At 35.0% G+C, this 20,435-nt stretch overlaps 2 protein-coding genes and 1 pseudogene across 4 annotated transcripts; 2 read left to right on the top strand and 1 right to left on the bottom strand.

Annotated features, from left to right (window-relative positions):
• Positions 1-1,283: 1,283 nt before the first annotated feature.
• LOC120199712 lies at positions 1,284-4,421 on the bottom strand. 3 transcript variants are annotated; one of them, XR_005523476.1, is made up of 4 exons: positions 3,003-4,419; positions 2,707-2,893; positions 2,349-2,538; positions 1,284-2,264 (listed from the first exon to the last, which is right to left on the bottom strand). XR_005523476.1 is itself a non-coding variant. In XM_039200729.1 (4 exons), exons 3-4 carry the CDS (start codon positions 2,443-2,445, stop codon positions 1,675-1,677), a joined length of 687 nt encoding a protein of 228 aa, XP_039056660.1. In that variant the 5' UTR covers positions 2,446-2,538; positions 2,707-2,893; positions 3,003-4,421; the 3' UTR covers positions 1,284-1,674. The 3 variants fall into 3 exon arrangements, 2 of the variants coding, with proteins under 2 accessions (XP_039056660.1, XP_039056661.1); XM_039200729.1 differs by having other exon boundaries at positions 3,003-4,421; XM_039200730.1 differs by lacking the exon at positions 3,003-4,419 and having other exon boundaries at positions 2,707-2,905.
• An 8,564-nt stretch (positions 4,422-12,985) lies between these two features.
• LOC120199706 lies at positions 12,986-16,581 on the top strand (annotated as a pseudogene).
• On the top strand, positions 16,353-19,808 carry LOC120199707. Its single transcript, XM_039200724.1, has 2 exons — positions 16,353-16,436; positions 18,047-19,808. The coding sequence occupies exon 2, from the start codon at positions 18,064-18,066 to the stop codon at positions 19,786-19,788; it is 1,725 nt and encodes a 574-aa protein (XP_039056655.1). The 5' UTR covers positions 16,353-16,436; positions 18,047-18,063; the 3' UTR covers positions 19,789-19,808.
• The last annotated feature ends 627 nt before the right edge of the window (positions 19,809-20,435 follow it).

Below are 20,435 nucleotides of genomic sequence, written 5' to 3'. Positions count from 1 at the left end.
CTGATCGTTGATTGTGTGTCGTACTTGTTTAGAGTGTTACACGACTATTTATCAAGTTTTAATCAAATTGATCTTAAACAACTCACAATCTATCTCGTCTTATTAACGACCCTGACTGTCACTCAAACTCGCTTTCTTAAGAAATCATGCATGAAAAATATTGAACTTCGGGGTATTTGAATTATAAATTGTAATGAAGCTCATGGAAAACAAGCTAACGTGGCTTGCAAACCGGTGCACAAACGGTCTTAGAATTCCATGACCTTATTGCCGGTCAACGGATCTGAACCCGTCTCCATCCCATTGACACACAGTAAATGCTAAAATCCATTAGAATGAAAGACACATGCATGTATGTCGTTTTAATAAGAGATGCACGTAAGATTTTATGTTAAGGGATGAACTTGAGCTTATAAAACTCTTGAAAGACGAACTTAAATTTATAAATTTTAGGGACGATAACATATTTTAAATAAAAAATACATAAAAAATCTTAAATATAAGGTAATTTTAAAATTTCAGTAGCAGTAATTCAACTCAAATCATGATCACTCCATATGATTTCTTTGTGTCCGTGAACAACAATAATCATCTAGATCAGTTTAACCCAAGATCCCAACTGTCTTTGAAACTTACTCGACTAATGAACTTTGTAATTTGGAAAGTTTAAGTCGAATCTCTCATGTTTGATCGTGATCTCTACCCATGTTTAAACGACACTATGATTGTTCTCCCAGAGTCCATCTCTATCGACAAATCCAAACCTCAACCTAACGTATAAAATTTAATTTCGACAAGATCGATTGATTCGTAATGCCTTAATTTCGACAACATCAATTTATTTTTTTAAGCCGAAGATTCTTGTGTAGGAGCTATTTCAGTACAAAGAATATAGTGTGTCTTAAGCTTCTTTTAAGGTGTCAATAAGGCATGCGAATCAATTGATCTTATAAAGATTAAATTTTATACCTTGGGTTTTAGGTTTGGATACTGTTGAAGGTGATGGACCTCGAGGAAATATCATGGTGTCACCTAGATAGGAGTAAAGATCATGGCCAAACATTAAACTTTAGACATGATCGATTGAGCGAATCTGAGAAGGACGAAGTGAATAAGAGTGATTTATTTTTATCAACATTGAACTTTTTAAACAGCGTTAAATGATTCGAATCAAATATTGATGTAAATGGAATAAAGTGAATTGAAGGTATTGCATTCCTAATAAACTTTATAATGTATGACTTAAATTCTCGATTGGAATTAATCTGTAAAACAGTGGGCTGAATGATTACTTGATAATTACAAGCTGTAAGCCAATATTTGATGTATATTGGCTAATCCAGTCTCGGTGGAAATCTCTTTGGAACTGAAAAATTAACCTATAACTGATGATAGTTGTTTCGGTTTAATGTAAATGTATGTAGGGAGTGTCAAGGCCATAGTTTGAATCCATGCACCAGACCACCCGAAAACCAGCAAAAACATCTCTCTTCTAGGGTCGTAATGCATGCCGTTCCGCCGAGGAAATAACTATAATTAAGGTTAGGAAGCTGAAAAGAGGTCGATCTCTCCTCGGAAAATATGGAAAACTGGTTGTGTTGCCCTGCAAAAGGTGCCTCTACTCCCAGAGATGCAATTTGGGAAGAAGCATGAAGCCAGCATGTACTGCTTATGCTACGAGTTGAAAATAGCAGCGTCAACTACCAAATCCTCTAGAATGCCGTCTACTAACTCTGTAACAGCTTCCTCAGTATCGAGTCGGATATCGATCCAGGTTCCGGATTTGCACAAATCCTTTTCAACAAGTTGCTGTAATGTTTGTTGGGGCAGGTTTGAGAGGAGGAGCCAGTCAACATGTCTCAGTACTTCATGGACCATATTTTTTGATAACATAGCTGGCTTAGGTTGTAGGTTGAGAAGCGATATCCAAGGGGAGCATCTAAAATAACATTGATATATCTCCAAAAGGACTTCACTTATGTAGCCAGAAAGCAGCCTCCGATCGGTACGGGACTTCTTTGGCCATACTTCAACATTGTCAAACAAGGATGTGTCGAGCATTTGGTCTGAAATATGCCATCTCCTGGAGAGTTCATCCCAATTGAGACCAGAAACTTGCAGTACTTCTCTTATGCATTCAGACAAAGATCCTTTCTTGTCCTCAGAAGTACCTGCATTATTCTTTGGATCCAACTGCCATTCCAAGAGAGAAGTTGCATAGTCTTCTTCAATATCTATACAAGATGATTCGACTGGAAGCTCAGCTGCGTAAGATTCCGATGTTAACTCAGTACTAAACAACGATGTGCTCTATATAAACAAGTAATTTTTCTACGAAATGAATTCACCTGCAAGGGATACAGAGCCAGGAGAGCTAGTGTTCTCTTCGACAAACACCTGTTCAAGAACTGATACAGGACTTGGCTGCTCTTCTTTATCACTCATGCTATCAGAGATTTCTGCTCTTTGAATAAATGGAGGACTTGATGAATAAACATCTATTGAAGAAAATGATGTTTGGTCCCCCGAAGGTGAATTCTATATAAACCAAAGCGAGAGGATAGAACAAAACTTCAGGAAATAAGACAACAAGATTAAACAGGAGAACAAGAAAAGAGAAATCACAGCACATGAATGAAAGAGATGAAGAATTGATGCACCGGTCTACTGGAGAAACTCAAAAATAAAATTTGAAAAAGGATTTACCAATTTTGAGAATTCAAAGTATTCATTTTCTCTGAAGACGTTGACTGCTTCAGTTCTTGAGCCATGCTGGTATTCTGCACACCATTTGGTTCCAAAGCTACATATAAAGCATTACTTTTGCATTTGTCACACCTAACAGCATGATTTCCTTCCATCACTTTCCCAGGACATACAGAAGTTTGATTGCCTGTTCAAATATAATTATATTATATTATATTATAAGGAACAAATGATGATTGGAATTTCATTTTTCTCTTTCATATCAAGAAGTACTTTGGCGAGTGGAGATAAATCACCAGATATACTTTTCTTTGCATCTTCCAATTGGTTTTCTGCCCTTTTGTCATCAGACACTGGCCGCACGCCTAGAGTATTAATGGGAGAACTTAAGCAGATGTTCTTTTCTTTCGGAGCCCTCCACTTGTATACATTAACAGTTGAATAGTTATTGTATGGTGAAAATCTCATTTGTGGATATGCAAACTCATGTCCCTTGTCCCTTTGTGGAGTAAGTCTAGGCAACAAGTCATATGCAGGCAAAGACTTCAAACTATCCAAAGTTCTCGGTGTCCATTTCCTTAAGAAATCTTCATTTCCTCTATTTGACGTATCTGAAGGGTGTTTATTAGGGTGAAAATTTTCATTGAGATGCCTTACAGTTAACAGATTTGAGGTTCTGTGACAGCTCTCTCTGGACGAGGTAGCTTCGCTTCCAATGCCTGAAATAGTGTTATATGTTTGGTCTATCTCTTCTTGTCTATTGGCCTCATGGAAAGATCCAGACATGTTCCCAACATTATTAGCAGAGATTCTTTCAATTTCCTGCCTGCTCTTTTCTTTATCACCATCTTCGAACTGTGCAAAGTCATGCAGGGATCTACAAATGTCATCTAGGAACATCTGGCGATGCTCTTTTTTATTCACCTTCATCGCGTGTTTGAACGTCCTTTCATGTGTTCAAAAGACAAGAATGTTGACATAACACTTTTCCCCTTATCAGGACAATTTTGTTTGCCAGACATCAAGACTGCTGTTGTGTTTGAAGGACGGGGCATATCGCTTCCCTTAGGGAGGAACATTTGAGCATCTGCTGACCCTTCACACTCCTCTGCTCCTTTTGGCTGGCACTGTGATGTTTTAGCTTTGGAGGAAGATCGAGGTTGTTTTTTCACCTGAGAATCCCGTAAATCTTGAATATGTTTCACTAACAGTGAATTAGGGTCTTGTAGGAGTTTCATGAATAGTTGCTTGTTGGAGTTCAAAACCTCCAATGCATCTATAAATTCGTTAGAACAGTTGTCTACCTCATTTCTACAAAGGCTGTCCCCATCAGTTAACTTCTGATTTACGAAAGTTTCAACCGCTTCTTTCATTTTAACTTGAACATTAATCTCCATCTGATGGCCATGCTTCCTGCCTCCAACATTTTTACAACTAAGATTTCCTCCATTGGTAGTGTTCACATTGCTATAAGATGCTTCTGTCACCGGTGCCAAGTTGTTATATGAAGATTTCTCAACCATCTTTTTATCAAAAGGCTGCCAACACCCCTCAGTCACAGCATCACAACCATGAACAGAAAATCGACAGCATTTCTTAGAACTCTTGCCCGCCTTCCTATTTTCCTTTGAATGACTGACAAGTTTGGGGTTAACCTGTTGGTTCTGCAATTCAACATTGGCCTTTTCCTTCTCTGTCTGATGCTTCACAGAAATCTCTCTTTTATAATATTTTTAACATCTCTCTTCCTAGTATTTGCTGTAACATTCTTGTTATCAACAGCATCCTGAAGGAAATCAAAACAGATATACGTGAAGCATCAGACAATGAAGAAAAGAACCACCATGAAATGCAAAGTCAAAATCTATAATAGTTTTAGCATAATTGCAGCTCAGAATCGGTTCGAAATTTGTTATAAAGAAAGAACAAATTGTCTTCATATAAAAAGGTACTAGGAATATGCAACGAGTTTTATCATAAAAGCAAGTTAATAAACTCACATCTGCGTATTGAGCCTTCTCCTCTTTAGAGAGTAAACTAGGCTTATTCCTTTTATAACCATCACCTGAAGATGAAAATCAGAACAACTAAACTTAGATGGACATGGCATCCATAAAACTTGAAGAAACTGCATATGACATGATCAAGAATCAGAACAATTAGTCTACTTTAAAGAACATGTAGATTCATATCGAACAATATACTTCATTCTCAACCAAAGATAAGGGCTTCTTACCTTTAGCCTGCCTGTTGGGGCGCTTCTTATCGGAAATGAGCTTTCCATGTGAATGAGCTTGGCGAAAATCGAAGAAGTGAATTAACCCCCAGGCACATCCTGACTTGTACTTTTCATATATTGCAGGGCTTTTAGGTGACAGCATAGGACTCTTGAAAGCTGGGCTCCAAGGTAATCTGCTATCCATTTTTGGGTGGATGAGTTTTGACTGCTAACAATGGGGTATTTGATGTGTTTATTCAGTCAAACATTGCATGACATCACAAACAAACGAAAACTGGAAGAGATCTGAATTTGAATGTTCTGCACAGCTGAGGGAATTCTGGTTGAATATGATGTAAAAATCTTCATCATCCCGTACACATATCCATCAAAAGGAACCCAGAGACTGGCTGGTAAAGAAATATTACTAAAGTGTACATGATTTCTGTAATAAACAAGAGCCTGATTGTACTGATAAGTGATAACGAACACAAAGTATAACGCTCAAACCATCTAAGATCCCAGAAAATGAACACAGAATGCAATCTATACTCTATCAACCGGCATTGTTTCAATATACCACAAACAATGGCATACCCATCATATCTGAATCGTTAAAAAAACACCCATTTCATGCATTATTCATCATCTCCAAAAGTCAAATCAAAACCCAGAAAAAAAAGGAAGGCGGAAAAAACGTGTACCTTCATCAACCATGTGAGTTCATAATCACGAGCCCTTTCAGCATTAAAGACAAACTAAAGAACATGGAGAGTTTAACTTAAAGCCGTGAAGGAAAGGGAACAGACGAAATGAAAATAAAAATAAGAAATGGTGGGAAACCTGGTTCGAGGAAGAAGAAACAAGAATGGCAGAGAGTTTATTACGACATTGACAAGTAATATAGTAGTAGTAAGGTTTGAAGATAGATAATAAAACGGCTATGGCTATGGGGGTAAAGTTAAATAAACTTTGAAATGAAGCAAAATCTTGAATCCCTTTGTCTTCTTTCCTCCGTCTCCCTCTCTTTCTTCTCTCTCTGCAATTAAAGCTCCCAACCATGTCACCCATCCGCTCATTTTTTCCACTTATTGCTCGCATGTCGTATTGTTGGATTTAAAATTTGGAATAAAATAATTTTCGGTCCTTTAATTTAACAACTTCTCTCAATTTAGTCCTTAATCTTTTTTACATTATTTTTTGAATTTGGATTATGCTGAAAAGAATCTAAAACACCAACATCGTTCTTTAAACAAAATCAATCAGAAGCTCCCAAGTGGAAGTTAAATTATGTAAAAAGTTTAATAAAATAGAAAAGCATAATAAAAAGTAATTTTAATTAAGTCAATTTAATGATTAAAATTTTATCTATTATTCCCCAACATATATAGTTATCGTTCCTTGAGACCCGGGTTCGAGCACCGTAAACGTCAGGTGTGTGAGCTTTCAATATTAAAGGGAATTTTTAATTATTTAGAACAGACATTGCTTTCAACTAATCCCATATTAATAAAAAAAAATAGCATCATTAAAATAAATATAAATAAGTTATAATTTGGTCTTTGAAGAGTTAAATTTTATTTTTTGGTGAAAAACTAAAAAATGGTGGGAAGTGTATCTGATTTTTAATAATTTTTTTAAATGACAATTTGAATGAGATATTTAAAAATATAATATTCTAACGATTTGATTAAATAATTACTTTGACTATTACTTTTTATTTTTAGAGTATTTTAATCTCCAATTATTCATAATTATCAAGCTTAAAGGAGTCAAATGGCATTATTAATAACTTTCCACAATTATTATAATTAAAGACGTATTTAAGACTACAAATGAGTGTGGATTTAAATAAGTTATATAAAAAATTAAAAAATATATACATATTATATAAAAATTTAAATTTTTAAGATTACGATATCACTTTAACCGAAACATAGTAACCCACGGCTACCACCAATCCACCATCAGTGTGTACGGTTGACAGTCACACCCAGACATCAGTGAATCACAAGCTCCATTACATCGTTCACCTTGACTTACAGCATAAGTTATATATATATATATATTATGAAATGACCATCCAATTCAGTTGGTAGAGCATAAGGTTCTTAACTTTGAGATCGTGGGATCGAGTCCTATAGAGAGTATTTTATAATTTGGAGGTCTCTTATGGAAGTTGTTCTCAACCTAGTGTTAGGGGCAACCTACTATCTTACCTCTCCTTACCCCATTACGAGATCAAGGGACAACCATTATATATATATATATATATATATTATGTTTAATCATGAAAATATGTATATTTTCTTAAATTTAACAATAATAATAATTTAAATCTAAAATGGGTAAGTGATGGTAGGAGTTGAAGCATTCGTGTTTGAAACGGCAGCATCTTGGACTTTATGGCCTATGGGGTAGAGAACTAGAAGGCAACAAATTCGGGCAGAGACGTTGTCCGTTAGAGGAAGGTGCATCGACATCGTTGTCTATATTTGTCTCAAAGGTTAAATATTCCTTTTCAAATTTCCCATCCCTATTCCAATTTAGAGCAGGGACGGTGGACCCGAATCCGACTCTAATATTATACTCTTTTATTCATAACGTATTTTAATTTAAAATTTAATTCAATTTTTGAAGTAAAAATATATATTCGATCAGAATATATATAACTAATCATAATAATATTATCTTAGATCGGATCAAATTTTTTAATCTAATGGTTAAGTATCTAGATTCTGGATTTTTCTAACATTACATCCATTAAATTTCAAACTAAATATAGTTCTTATCAACCATTAAACAAATATTTGGATTGTTATAGCGGTCAGGAATCGACTCTATTTAGTTCGAGTCCCTTCAACCCCATTATACTTTTCTTAATATTCACTGAAAAGATTATGACATGTGTCATTATCGTATTGGATAATCGATTTCTAATTATAGTTATGAATAAATTGATTGATTTGTACTTAATAAGGATTAAATGTGTATATTATCTACACGAACCAAGCAACATTGATGGTGAATGAATTATTGTTATTCTTTGAGGTCTAAAGTTTTCGAGCACCTTGAATGAAAGGGGAATGCACATTAAATGTCAAGTGATTGTGAGTTATCTTTAAGCATATATAGCCCCGAACTTATCTCGTATTGATAAAAAAAAATGTATTATTATCTCAATTAGAAATTATAGAGATTTGTAATAAGATTGCTTAATTAAAAATAAATTGAAAGATTGATGACTCGAAGATAGTTTACCATAGGAGACAGTATATAGATTTGTAATTCCATTAACGGACACACATTGGAGATTGCTGGCTCAATTAGTGTGGTCATTCATGCCTGTTAATGATGAATGGCTTAAAATATTCAAATGCTTATTCAATCACTAGTGGTAGATTTAGCATTTAGGGGGATAATTCAAATCGATCCTCATTAAATATTTTAATGCAAAACATAAACTTTTTTTCAATTTCAAATAGTTATCATTCATCACATAAATTAAATTAATTACGAGAAAACTACATTATAAATCTCGATTTCAATACTTTAATTATTTATTATTTTAATTAATATTTATACAATAATCATCTAATGAATTATAAATGTTATCACTCGACTTTCTATTCATTTCTATTTTGTCATTAAAGTTTAAAGGCAAAAGAGTAACTTTTGCCCCGTAGTATACCCAATTTATCACTTTCGCCCCTATCGTATTTTCGCATTAATTTAGTCATCGAAGTTGCTCAATTGCATCATTCTATAACCCTACCACTAACTTAAAACCCTAAGTTATAATTCCTAAACCCTAAACCACAACCCTTTGACCTCTAAACACTAACTTACAATTTATAATTTAGGGTTTTAAGTTGGGGATAGGTTATAGAATGGTGCAATTGAGCAATTTCGAGGATTAAATTGATGCAAAAATATTATATGGGTGAAAATAATAAACTTGGTCTACTAAAGGGCAAAGCTGACCTTTAATCCAAGTTTAAAAAATTTGAATTTACTCGTTAAATGTTTTATTTGATCATATTTTAATCATTCTTGTGTTAAATCATAAATGAATTTTTTAGTTTTATTTTAAATAAGGATAAATTATAAATGTTGTCGCTCAACTTTCTTTTCATTTCTATCTTGTCATTAAAGTTTAAATTTTTTCAATTTACTAGTTAATTTTTTATTTTACATATTTTAATCGTTCGGGTGTTAAATCGTAAATAACTGGTGACATGATAACCATATGTGCTGATGTGGACTATTTTTGTTAACATGAAATCCATGTGTCGTCCATCATTTTTTCTTCTTATTTTATCATCTTTCTCTAAATATGAAAGTTTTACAGTTTTATTAATATGTTAGGTTGATGTTGCAATGACCATTTTTCGAGCGTCCTCTTCAATCACTCAAAAATTGATGAATTGTCTCTTGTCACTCTATCAATTTAAATTTGACCTAAATCGCTTTAAAACTCATAAAATCCAATCTTAAACCAAAAACTCATAAAACCTCAAACCACTCTAATTTATAATATTCACCATTTGATCAACATGAAATAAGATATACAAATTGCTTCCTCCTTCCCACCTTCTCACCATTCAAATTTGAAAGGAATCCAAAACTAGGGGGTTTAACCAAAAAAATTGAAGAAAGTTCCATAGCTATTTCATAATTTTAGTATAAAAATATCTAGTCATAACTCGATTAACTATTTAACGGCAAAGTGATCAAAATATAAGTAAATCGAAAGTTCAATGAGTAAATTGATTTTTTTTTTAAAATTAATGACTAAAATAGGAGCGAGAATAAAGTTGAATGATGTAATCTGTAATTTAGCCTCAGAATAATAAATGTAGGTAGTTACTCAAATATGTTGGGCTACCTAATGATTCTTTGCGACCTTTGTGGATGGTTTTGCTTTGGTCATTATTTTCGAATTTATAAGGAATGAAATTGAATTGCATACGTTTTCGGTTAATTGTCCATATCTTCGACCAATCGAGCTTCGGGGACAGGTTAAGTCGGGCCCGGTCACGACAGCCGAAGGGACCACTGGTTCGCTGCCGCTGATTGCAGGTCACAACCACCCCGAAAACTGCACCCAATAGACCATCTATCCAAACAGAGTCGGATGCACTAAATCCCGCGAGTGTTAAAGTGCATTTCATTATTTTAAAAAATTATTAAATTTCGTTTAATACGTTAAAGAAAAAAGTAAAAAAAAAATTACATACTCATTGTTTTAAAAAAATAAAACTAAAATTTTTAACCTTTATCTTCAAATTTCTAGATCCGTAAATGTATCCAACAATATAGAGGGGAAAGGGGGAAAATATATGTATAGTGCTACGATTTTGCTCCACTGAATTACAGCACAATGATAACCAAACATTTTAACGAGATACAAGGAATGTAAATCAATCATGGTTTTATGTTTAGTGGTCTGGTCGGTTATTTATTGAGTTTGGAAATTTGGTATTAAAACTCATTATTTTTATATATTTTTCATACATATTATAAATAGATTAATGTTATAATTTTTTAGTTTTGCATAGATTTAGAACGGTTGAATGAGTAGAAATAGAAGGTTGAGATAACTCATTGTTTCCCTCAGTGAATTTCTTCTCATAATTTCCCACTGTTAATTTCAATATTTTATTTTCACTCATTAAATAATTCTTTTTTATAGAAGACATTAATTTTATTCAAAATAAGAAAACTCTCAAATTACAATAAAGATTTACAATCACAATCGTAAATTAAGCTCATAATTAGAAAATTTCCTATAATTATTGAAATAAAACTAGTAATTTAATATCACATAAGGACCATACAAGAAAAGATTAAATCTAATCAAGAAACTCGAACAAAGATAGATACAAGCACATCTGATTGCATCAGTAAACAAACCACAAAAGGGGATCAAGTTATTGAAAGACCACCGGAAAACCACAAATTAGACTCGAGCGACGTGAAAAACTATCCATGAACGTAAATCGGTATCCAAATACAATCTGGGTGTCTAAAGCAGGGAAGATCAACAAGATATTTGGTAAGCATCATATTGATCAGTAGTAGCGATGTCAAATCAACCCTTAAAAAATAAATAAATAAAAAAGGACAAATAACCAAAAAACATGTCAAAAAGCATAAGAAAACGTATAACACAGACAAACTTATTGAAAATAAAAAATCAAAAGAAAATAAAGATGCACTATAAAAAAGAAAAAGACAATAAAGAATACTGACGGTCGACAGTCAACATTAAAATTGATACCACCGTCGATCAATAAAAAAGAAAAGGAAAGAGATGAGAAGCACACCAACGAGAAAAAACTAAATTTTTAGGGTAAAAGTAAAGAATGTAATCTCATTAAACAATTCTTAATTTATGTAAAACAAAAAAAAATACATTGTGCAATTGGATGTTATCACATTATATACAATGTAAATATATCTTAATTACGTACATACCACTATATTATATAAAAGTATGCAAAAAAATTTATATGAGAAAAGAAATCTTGAAATTATTAATTCACTACAATAATTTAATTAAATGATTATATTTTAAAATTGAATATAATTATATAATGACATAAATTAGTGAGAAAATAAATAAAAAATAATTTGAAATATTAAAATCTTATATGAATAAATATGTAGTGATTGAAATAGGATGAAACACATTAAAATTTTCATTGAGATGAATTCGAGATTGTTTTAAAATTGGAATGAACGATACTGGAAAGATATTGGCCACACTAATAATTTATCAATTTTAGTAAAGTAAGAGCTAAACGACTAAATTGGAGGGATTAAATTATTGATTTCCACAAAGTAGACGGATGGGATTCGAATTATACCAATTTATACAATTATATCTATACCTACATTTGTAGGCTTTTAAGTCCAATTATCACATGGGCCTGAGATCTGTCGTTAACCGTAGTTTTCAAATTGAAAAGACGAAACAAGTGTAAATTACACTATTTGCTGTCAAATTATTATATATTTTTTATTTTATTTTATTTTGATGATTAAATTATTAGTTTTGATAAAATTTTCATTAACACATTTTTAATTTCAATTATCGATCATTAAAAATTTAATGGTTATGCCGATTTAGATTTATTTTATTTATGTTATTTTCTATCTCATCATCATCAAAAATAAAAGTAAAGATGGTAAATTAACTCAAATTTGATGGGTTTCAATCCGATCCGATTTGATAGGGTCATATCTTTTTTTTTAAAAAAAAAATTGAGTTTTAATTGAGCGGGTTGAGTTTTCTAAGGGGTGGGGTCGGTCAGGTCCAATTTAGGTGGATGGTAAAAAAACTCCAACCTGATCCGACCCAAGGATAATAATGCATTTTCCTTAATTTTTTTATTATTTTAATTAAATCCTTATTTTATATCAGATTGATTCGGATTGGAGTTGGTGGAAGATATATATTTTTTGGATTGGATCGAGTCGATTCGGGTGAAGGATATATAATTTTCAGGTCGGGTAGGGTTCAGATGGATGATGCATATTTTCAGGTCGGGTTGGATTGACCAAAAGCCTGACTCGTTACATCCTTATACACATGTTATTTTTAAAATTTTGTGGCTAAGATTAGATTAAGAGTTCATTAAATTTTCTACCAAAATGTGTATTTAAGTTAAATTGTACACTACTTATAAAATTATTTATAAAAAGAATCAAATCTATGGCCCTTTGGAGTTAGACAAACACATGTAAGTTTACAGTTGGTTAAACAAACACATCTGCATATAATTTTTCTTTTAATAATAATTTTATATAATTTTGATGTGATATACAAATTAATTTAAATACTAATTTTGATAAAAAAATTAATAAGTTCTAAGTTTAGTTCAGTGATGATTTTGCAAGAAACAAAATTAGGTGATCAAAATAGAAAAGATGTAATAGTTGATGACTAATGTTGTTGTAGTTTCATATTAAACGACGTCGTGTCCTTCTGCATCGACTTTCCTAATCTTAAAACCTCTCCCTTCCACAGTTCTAAAACCACACTGTAACGTTCTCTCTATCTTCCCTCCCTTCAATGGCTTTCTCTCTCCTCTCCTTCCCCAAATTTCTCGCTCCTCAACCCAACCACATCTCTGTCATAGGCCACCACCGCCACCACCACCACCGCCACCGCCTCCGTCTTGTCCATTTTAAGTCTCTTCGTCTTCCTTCTCTCCGCCACCTTCCGGCTATCGGCCCCGACGGAAAGTATTATCCGACTCCCTCTGAAGATTACCCGTCCGAAGATCCTGAGGACTCCATGCACGGCGTAGACAAGTTTCGGCAAATCCACCGCCAAGCTGCCCGTGCCCGCAAAATCCAAGAATATAACTTTAACAAGCACAAGTCAAATTACCTTTCTGCCATTGCTTACGTGGATGAAGACGTGTTGAGTAAAGAAAAAGCGGGAAATGACGACGGAGATGATTTGTTCGGTGAAATTGATAAAGCCATTTCCATGAAACGGGAAGAGTTGGTTAAGCAAGGTTTGTTACAAGCAGCCCCTAAAAAATGGGAAGGCGTTGATGACGAGCTGGACGCTGATGAAGTTGTTGACTTGGAAGAAATTGATCAATTACGAGGTTTGACTGTTGCTTCTGATGCGGAAGATGGAGAAAATGAAGATTCCGAGGAAGAATATTCTTCGAAATTCGATGTCGGTTTGAGCGACTCTGAAGGTAAAGAAAGAGCTAATTTGTTTGATCCATCATTTGATATAGACTTAGACAGTTTTGGAAAGAGTAAGGTTAGAATTGTGGAACCTAAGTTTAAAATGAGTTTAGCTGAGCTTTTAGATGAAAGTAAAGTGGTGGGGATATAGAGGTTGAGATAACGGGATACAGCATGATTCTAGGTTGGTTAGTGCTGGGGATTTGTTTGTTTGTTGTGTTGGGAGAAAAACTGACGGGCATTTGTACTTGAGTGAAGCTGATAAGAGAGGAGCTGTTGCTGTTGTAGCAAGTAAAGAGATTGATATTGAGGATATCTTGGGATGCAAGGCATTAGTCATTGTTGAGGATACTAATTCAGTTTTGCCTACACTAGCTGCATCGTTTATAGACATTCTTCAAAGAATATGACTGTTATTGGGATCACTGGGACTAATGGCAAGACAACCACATCTTATTTGATAAAAGGGATGTATGAGGCAATGGGTCTGAGGACTGGGATGCTAAGCACGGTTGCCTATTATATACATGGTGATAATAAGTTGGAATCACCAAATACAACCCCTGACGCTGTTTTGGTTCAGAATCTGATGGCAAAGATGTTGCATAATGGAACTGAGGCTGTTGTCATGGAGGCTTCTTCTCATGGTTTGGCTTTAGAGAGGTGTAATGAGGTTGATTTTGATATTGCTGTGTTTACCAATTTGACTAGGGATCATTTAGATTTCCATGGGGCTGAAGAGGAATATAGGGAAGCTAAAGCAAAGTTGTTTGCAAGGATAGGCGATCCTGAGAGGCATAAGAAAGTTGTTAACATTGACGATCCACATGCACTTTTTTTTATTGCTCAAGGTAACCCTGAAGTTCCCGTGGTGACATTTGCAATGGAGAATAAGAATGCAGATGTTCGTCCCCTTAAGTTTGAGTTGTCGCTATTTGAGACTCAGGTCTTGGTTAATACACCACATGGGATATTGGAGATTTCATCAGGTTTGCTCGGAAGGCACAATATCTATAATTTTCTAGCGGCTGTGGCTGTTGGGATTGCAGTTGGGGCACCTTTGGAGGACATTGTTAGAGTGATTGAAGAGGTTGATGCTGTTCCAGGAAGGTGTGAGTTAATAGATGAGGAGCAGGCATTTGGAGTCATTGTGGACTATGCCCACACTCCTGATGTCTTATCTAGACTGCTAGACTCTGTAAGAGAGCTAGCACCAAAAAGGATTATTACTGGTATGCTTGTTATGATTTTCCTTTAACTCCTACTTCACATGAAAATCATGCTTCCTCCTAATTGAATACCACTACCATTTTTAACCTATGAATTATGTTGTTTCTGAAGTAATTGGTTGCCCTGGGGAGAGTGACCGGGGAAAAAGACCAATGATGGCGAAAATTGCAACAGATAAAAGTGAAGTGACTCTCCTGACATCTGATAATCCAAAGAGTGAAGATCCGTGTAAGTATAAGAAAATGGTACAATTATCATGAGCTGCAATGGCAGTTGCTTAGAAACACAAACCAAATTACTTATGTGTTTCATCTTTTGATCAGTGGACATATTGGACGACATGTTAGCTGGCGTGGGGTGCACAATGCAGGATTATTTGAAATATGGAGAAAATGATTACTATCCACCTCTCCCAAATGGTCATCGACTTTTTCTGCATGATATTAGGCGGGTAGCTGTACGTTGTGCTGTTGCCATGGAAGAAGAAGGCGATGTGGTTGTAAGTTTTTGAAAGCTTGGGTTGCTTTTTGAAGTGAACTGATTTGCTTCTATATTCCAGTAACCTAGAAAACCCACATCTTCACGAGTATAGTTATGTTTTTCTAAATGGGTGTTTTATGTTCCTGCAATAGGCCTAGACCGCCTAGTGTAACTTCAGTGCTCACACACCACAAAAGAGGTGAACTGCCTACATAAAATTTGTTGAAAATTTGAATTAGTTATTTCATATAGGTTTCTTCTTGAACTTTTAAGAGTATTGACTTTGGAGAATAAACCACACATGTATTCCTCCCATTCTGCTTCCTCATTTATGCTCATTCATTCTTTGGATAGTGGGGATTTATTTCATATAGGGTGAGTCATCCCCTTCTCTTGTTTGTGCACCAGGCTTGAATTTTCATGGGTTAATTATGTAGTCCTCGCCTCTTCTTCACGCTTCTTTTCTGCTCATGCTAGTTGATAAGTATGCTTGCTAATTTGGTGCCGTGTGTTGCAGGTGGTTCCTGGCAAAGGCCATGAAACATATCAGATTGAAGGTGACAAAAAAGAGTTCTTTGATGACCGTGAGGAATGCCGGGAAGCATTGCAATATGTTGATAAACTCCACCAGTGAATTCCCATGGCGGTAGGTTCATTCTCCGTTAGTTCTGCTTAATTTTGAAAAGTACTTATGAAGCGATCAGTATGATGGCTTTTCCTGAACAATTTGCTATGTGGAAATGAGTATCGTGTTTGGTGAATTGTTAGGATCATGTCTTTGTTAAATGTGATGCCATATACAATCCAAGCAAAAGGAAATGGAAGAAAAGAATGATATCACATGGTTTATTTGATGAAGCTATGATTTTGATCTTTTTTTTCGTATGTGTGCAGGTTGCCAGAGAGTCATTAATCTCCGTCAGTGTACAGATAAATTGATGTTAATACCACAGAAGGGAATAGTATACCTCTAGGTCAAAATTCTGCACTTTGGCCCTTACTGAAAAACATGATACTGCTGCTATTCTTGTGCAGGAACTCATTGTTTGATGAGGGCATGAGTTGACAGAGTCATTGCTAGAGAACAGTAAGAACTCCACCTTACATTCTTGTAGTTGTATATGCAGCTTCCTTAAAGTTTAATTGGACTCCTTTTGCATGTTAGTTATGAGTTAGTCCTAGATTTTCTTTAGTGTCGATCAATCGCTTTTAAAGCGGGAGACCAGTGAGCATGGAGTCGATTGTACTGTATGCCTAGAAGCAGAATTTGGTTAATTTCTAGTTTTTCAGTTGTAACTCTAATTTCTTCTATAATTTATTCCTAAAGTAAGTTTTTTCTTGATTTAGACTCTTTCAATCCAGGTCTTGCCAGTTTCGATGTCATTCCAAACCCTGCTTTTACGTGCCCTTTAAAAGAGATGAATTTACGCTTTTGTATGCCAAATGACTATTTTGCGTGTATACGTAAAATAACTATCCTGAAATTGTGTGATGACGACAGATTCGGATTAGTGTTACAGATTAGTAGTGCATCATGTTGTTTAATAATGTGATTGAAAAATCTATAAAAGATGGGTTTCTTAATGGTTTGATGTTATTCGTGTTGTCGATTGTTTAATCTAATTTAGAGAAACATGTGGTTGTTTCTCGTTGCATAAGGGTAATTCTTGGATCGATTTGTTAGAAGAACAAAAGAAGAATTAATCTAAGGTTGGTCGACAAAATCATACATGGAATGGTAAAGTATTTATTATTAAATCTTCATTTAGTCTCGTGGCCGTGGGATGAGTCAAATCATTAAGGAAGATACGGGGTTGGAATATTTATGTGCGAGAAATCTGTATTTTGCGTTACAAGTAAATGTACTTGAATTTTGTCATGTAAACTCCTATTTGGCTTGATGCAATGACCCTCCTTAACTCTTAAGTAAACTTGATATTTGAGGTTATCATTTATCATCCTCTTAAATAGCTAAATAAATAGAGAGCCATGATTAGAAGATAATCAAAGCAAATTCTCCTCGTTAATGGAAAATAATTGCATATTTGGGTAGGAACTTAAAACCATTACCATCTATAAAATAGCCATGAATACAAGGAAAGAAAAACCGGGCAAGTTCTGTGAAAGGAAACCCGTTGTAAGAGGGGGAATAAAAGCTCCAAAACCAAAGCTCAAAGAACCATCACGGACCATACATGGTAAGGCAAATCTTTCATTTCACAACAAATCAAAACCAATATAGAAAATTTGGTGGAAATCCAAGACAGGAAAACAAGCCAGCTGCAGCCCTTCGTTTTGATTGCTTAAAAGCTTAACTATATTCATTGTTTTATACATAGTAAACGAACCATCTGTATCTATCCCTGTGTTTTTGACTCGACTGATACATGGTGAGAACACAAATCTTCTACTCTAAATGGTTCTTCTGAATTGATGGTGTACTGTTTTGAAATCCTTTTCATTAAGTTTTTCTTTGTTAGCTTCTCCATATTATATTGTTCTGCCCTGTAAATCTAGGTACTTATTAGTCTGTTAGGAACAGAATTTAACTTCTCCATTTGTTCTATCATGTCAGAATTTGAACAAGGGTACCTGTTTTTACTCACATGGTCATATGATTTGTTCTATTACTAGACTGCTTTCCCATTTGAATGAACAGAATTTGAACTAGGGTATCTGTCAATGTTCGGTTTGTAGTGATGCCCCTAGCATAAATGGGAGAATTTGGATTTCGGCAGAGTTGGGAGTTCAGGAGGAACGATGAAAATGACCCCGATTCTTCATTCAATGATTTGATATCGAGCGACGGGTCGCTTATCAGAAAGCAGAAGCTGGTATCGAGATTGATTTCACTTGGTGATGATGAAACTAGTGAAGGCAGTAGACTTGAGCAGAAGGAAGATGAGAATCCAGGAAAAGCAGGTCAAATTAATTTCGGGAAAGTTAAGAAACGGACAGCCAGGAATAAGAGCAGCAGCAAAATGAAGAAGGATTCTCCTGAAGAAGTTGACTTGCAGAAGGGTGAAACAAGTGGTCACAATCATGCTCCATTGGATGAACTTAAAAACTTTATTGAGTCCTTGTTAAAGGACCTTAAAGTTACAAGAGAAAGTTTATTGAAATGGATGATAGATGAAGTGCAACAGTTGGTGGGTGATCTAAGGAGAAAACCTGATCATGTTGATGAGAGGGTCCGGTTGCAGAAAAGGAAAAAATCTAGCAAAGATCAACACGGAAAAACTCACATGGAAAGCATGCAATCCTATCGTTCGAGTAATTCTGATAAATGTATCCAAGTCCAATGCTATACAGACTTACAACTACAGAACAGCTCTCAGGAGAAAAACAAACAGCAGGTGCCGATTCAAGACAAGGAGAACAATAACTTGCAGCCCAAGAATGACTTTGGATACGGCATGGATAGATCTTTAGGTAGATTCCCTACAGGTGTTACTGCTCCTGCTTCTACTGGTTACTTAAATCCATTGGGAGATCGACTTGGCACTGGACAGTTTGTTGAGCTTATTACTTCATCAAACAGGAAAGGAGATAGCTTGTCGACAGCTGCTGCAAAGCTAAATCATCAAACTAGTGATGCCGGTCAAAATGTTCAAGCCAAGAGTAATACCAGTGTTGTTTTAGCTATAGAAGCTCAAAAAACCAAGGGTCGGTCTCTGAAGAGAAGTGTGAAAGGCAAGAAAACCGTTGATCTCGGAGATCACCATCAAGTGCCCAAAGATCAAGCCGGTCATGTCCAGGCCATTAGAACGGCAGGAGCCATTACTAATGTAGAAGAGCTGGGATCATCTGTTCAAAATTTTCTATCCAGTCCCTTTGGTCAGGTACCTTGGTCAATGTATCAGATGTTACCAACTTTTCTAACTGATCAAATAGCTGCAAATCAAGGGTCTGATGCTTCATTATACAACTATGCTCTACCAAGATCTGCGGAGACAAAAAGCTGTATGAATTCAGAAAGAGTGAATCAAATGCTGGAACCAGGTTCTAGTCAAGGATCATTTCCAGTCATCTCACCAGAAGAAACCATTCGAAGATTCACATTAATGGGATCGAGAAATATGGATCGTATTAATCAGAAAAACACCCCAAGTTCTAGTATCGGAACTGGATTTCCTTCTCCACTTCACCAGGGTATAGATTTTGGTTTAAGCATTCCAAATCCAAGACAATTCAATCCACAAAATCTTCCACAGGAAACTGGCAAACCACTGGGTTTGAAGATGAATGGAGGAGCTGCTAAGGTCTCTGGTGGAAGCTATAACTTTTCAGAACATATTACTGCAAGTGGAAGCTATAACTTTTCAGAACATATTACTGCAAACAATCACCATAGCAATCCAAAATACAAGTCTGATGGCAGACTCTTGTCATATCAGATGCAAAACCTCAAAGACGGTCATCTTTTCCTACAGCAATAATTTTAGTTCGAGCAGTTGGAACAAAGTCCCTTGTCAAAACTATTTAGGCAACTAGATTTCAATTCCATGATATCCATCGAAAGTGTGATCTTCTTTTTTCTGTCGCCTTTGATCTATATAAACCTGAATTTGTTCATCTTTAAAAAACACTTATTCTCAAAGATAAAGAAAAGGAAAAAGTAACATTTAGTCCTTGAACTTCATAGTTTTTTCCTACTTGATCCATGAACTTGGATTTATGATCCTTTTGATGCACCAAAAATAATTTATAAATGACTTACAATAAAGGTTTATATCATCATTGATCGATCTATCCCTCCCTCTTCATCGATCGTATCATGTATACAAATTTTCTCTAGAATTCAAGCATATCCATTTTCCCCAACTTTGCATGTTTTTTCCAGAACAGACTTCAGATTTCTTGGCTGCACCTCCATCGTTAGTCCATATTTCATGAACAATGTTAGTGACATCTGCTCTACTCGGTGTCCAGCTGCCACGGTAAGTCGATGTCGGAGCAGCACCGCCGCAGCTATCGATTTCATCTGGAGATAAGCTAAGTCTTTCCCTAAACAAATTTGAGGTCTGGCATTGAACGAAACAAATCTATATGAATCTTTGGGCTCGAAGTTCTTGCCGTCTTTGGA

Source organism: Hibiscus syriacus, unplaced genomic scaffold, assembly GCF_006381635.1.
Source record: "Hibiscus syriacus cultivar Baekdansim isolate YM2019G1 unplaced genomic scaffold, ASM638163v2 tig00005465_pilon, whole genome shotgun sequence".
NCBI classification, from domain to species: Eukaryota; Viridiplantae; Streptophyta; class Magnoliopsida; order Malvales; family Malvaceae; genus Hibiscus; species Hibiscus syriacus.
Note: the sequence above shows the minus strand (reverse complement) of the source record. Positions and strands in the feature narration are given on the sequence as shown.

Coding starts and splice junctions, on each gene's coding strand:
- LOC120199707 (XM_039200724.1), top strand. CDS start 18,064: ATGGGAGAATTTGGATTTCGGCAGAGTTGGGAGTTCAGGAGGAACGAT.
- LOC120199712 (XM_039200729.1), bottom strand. CDS start 2,445: ATGAGTGATAAAGAAGAGCAGCCAAGTCCTGTATCAGTTCTTGAACAG. Junction 2,265..2,348: donor TGGCTCTGTATCCCTTGCAG/GTGAATTCATTT, acceptor AATCTTACGCAG/CTGAGCTTCCAGTCGAATCA.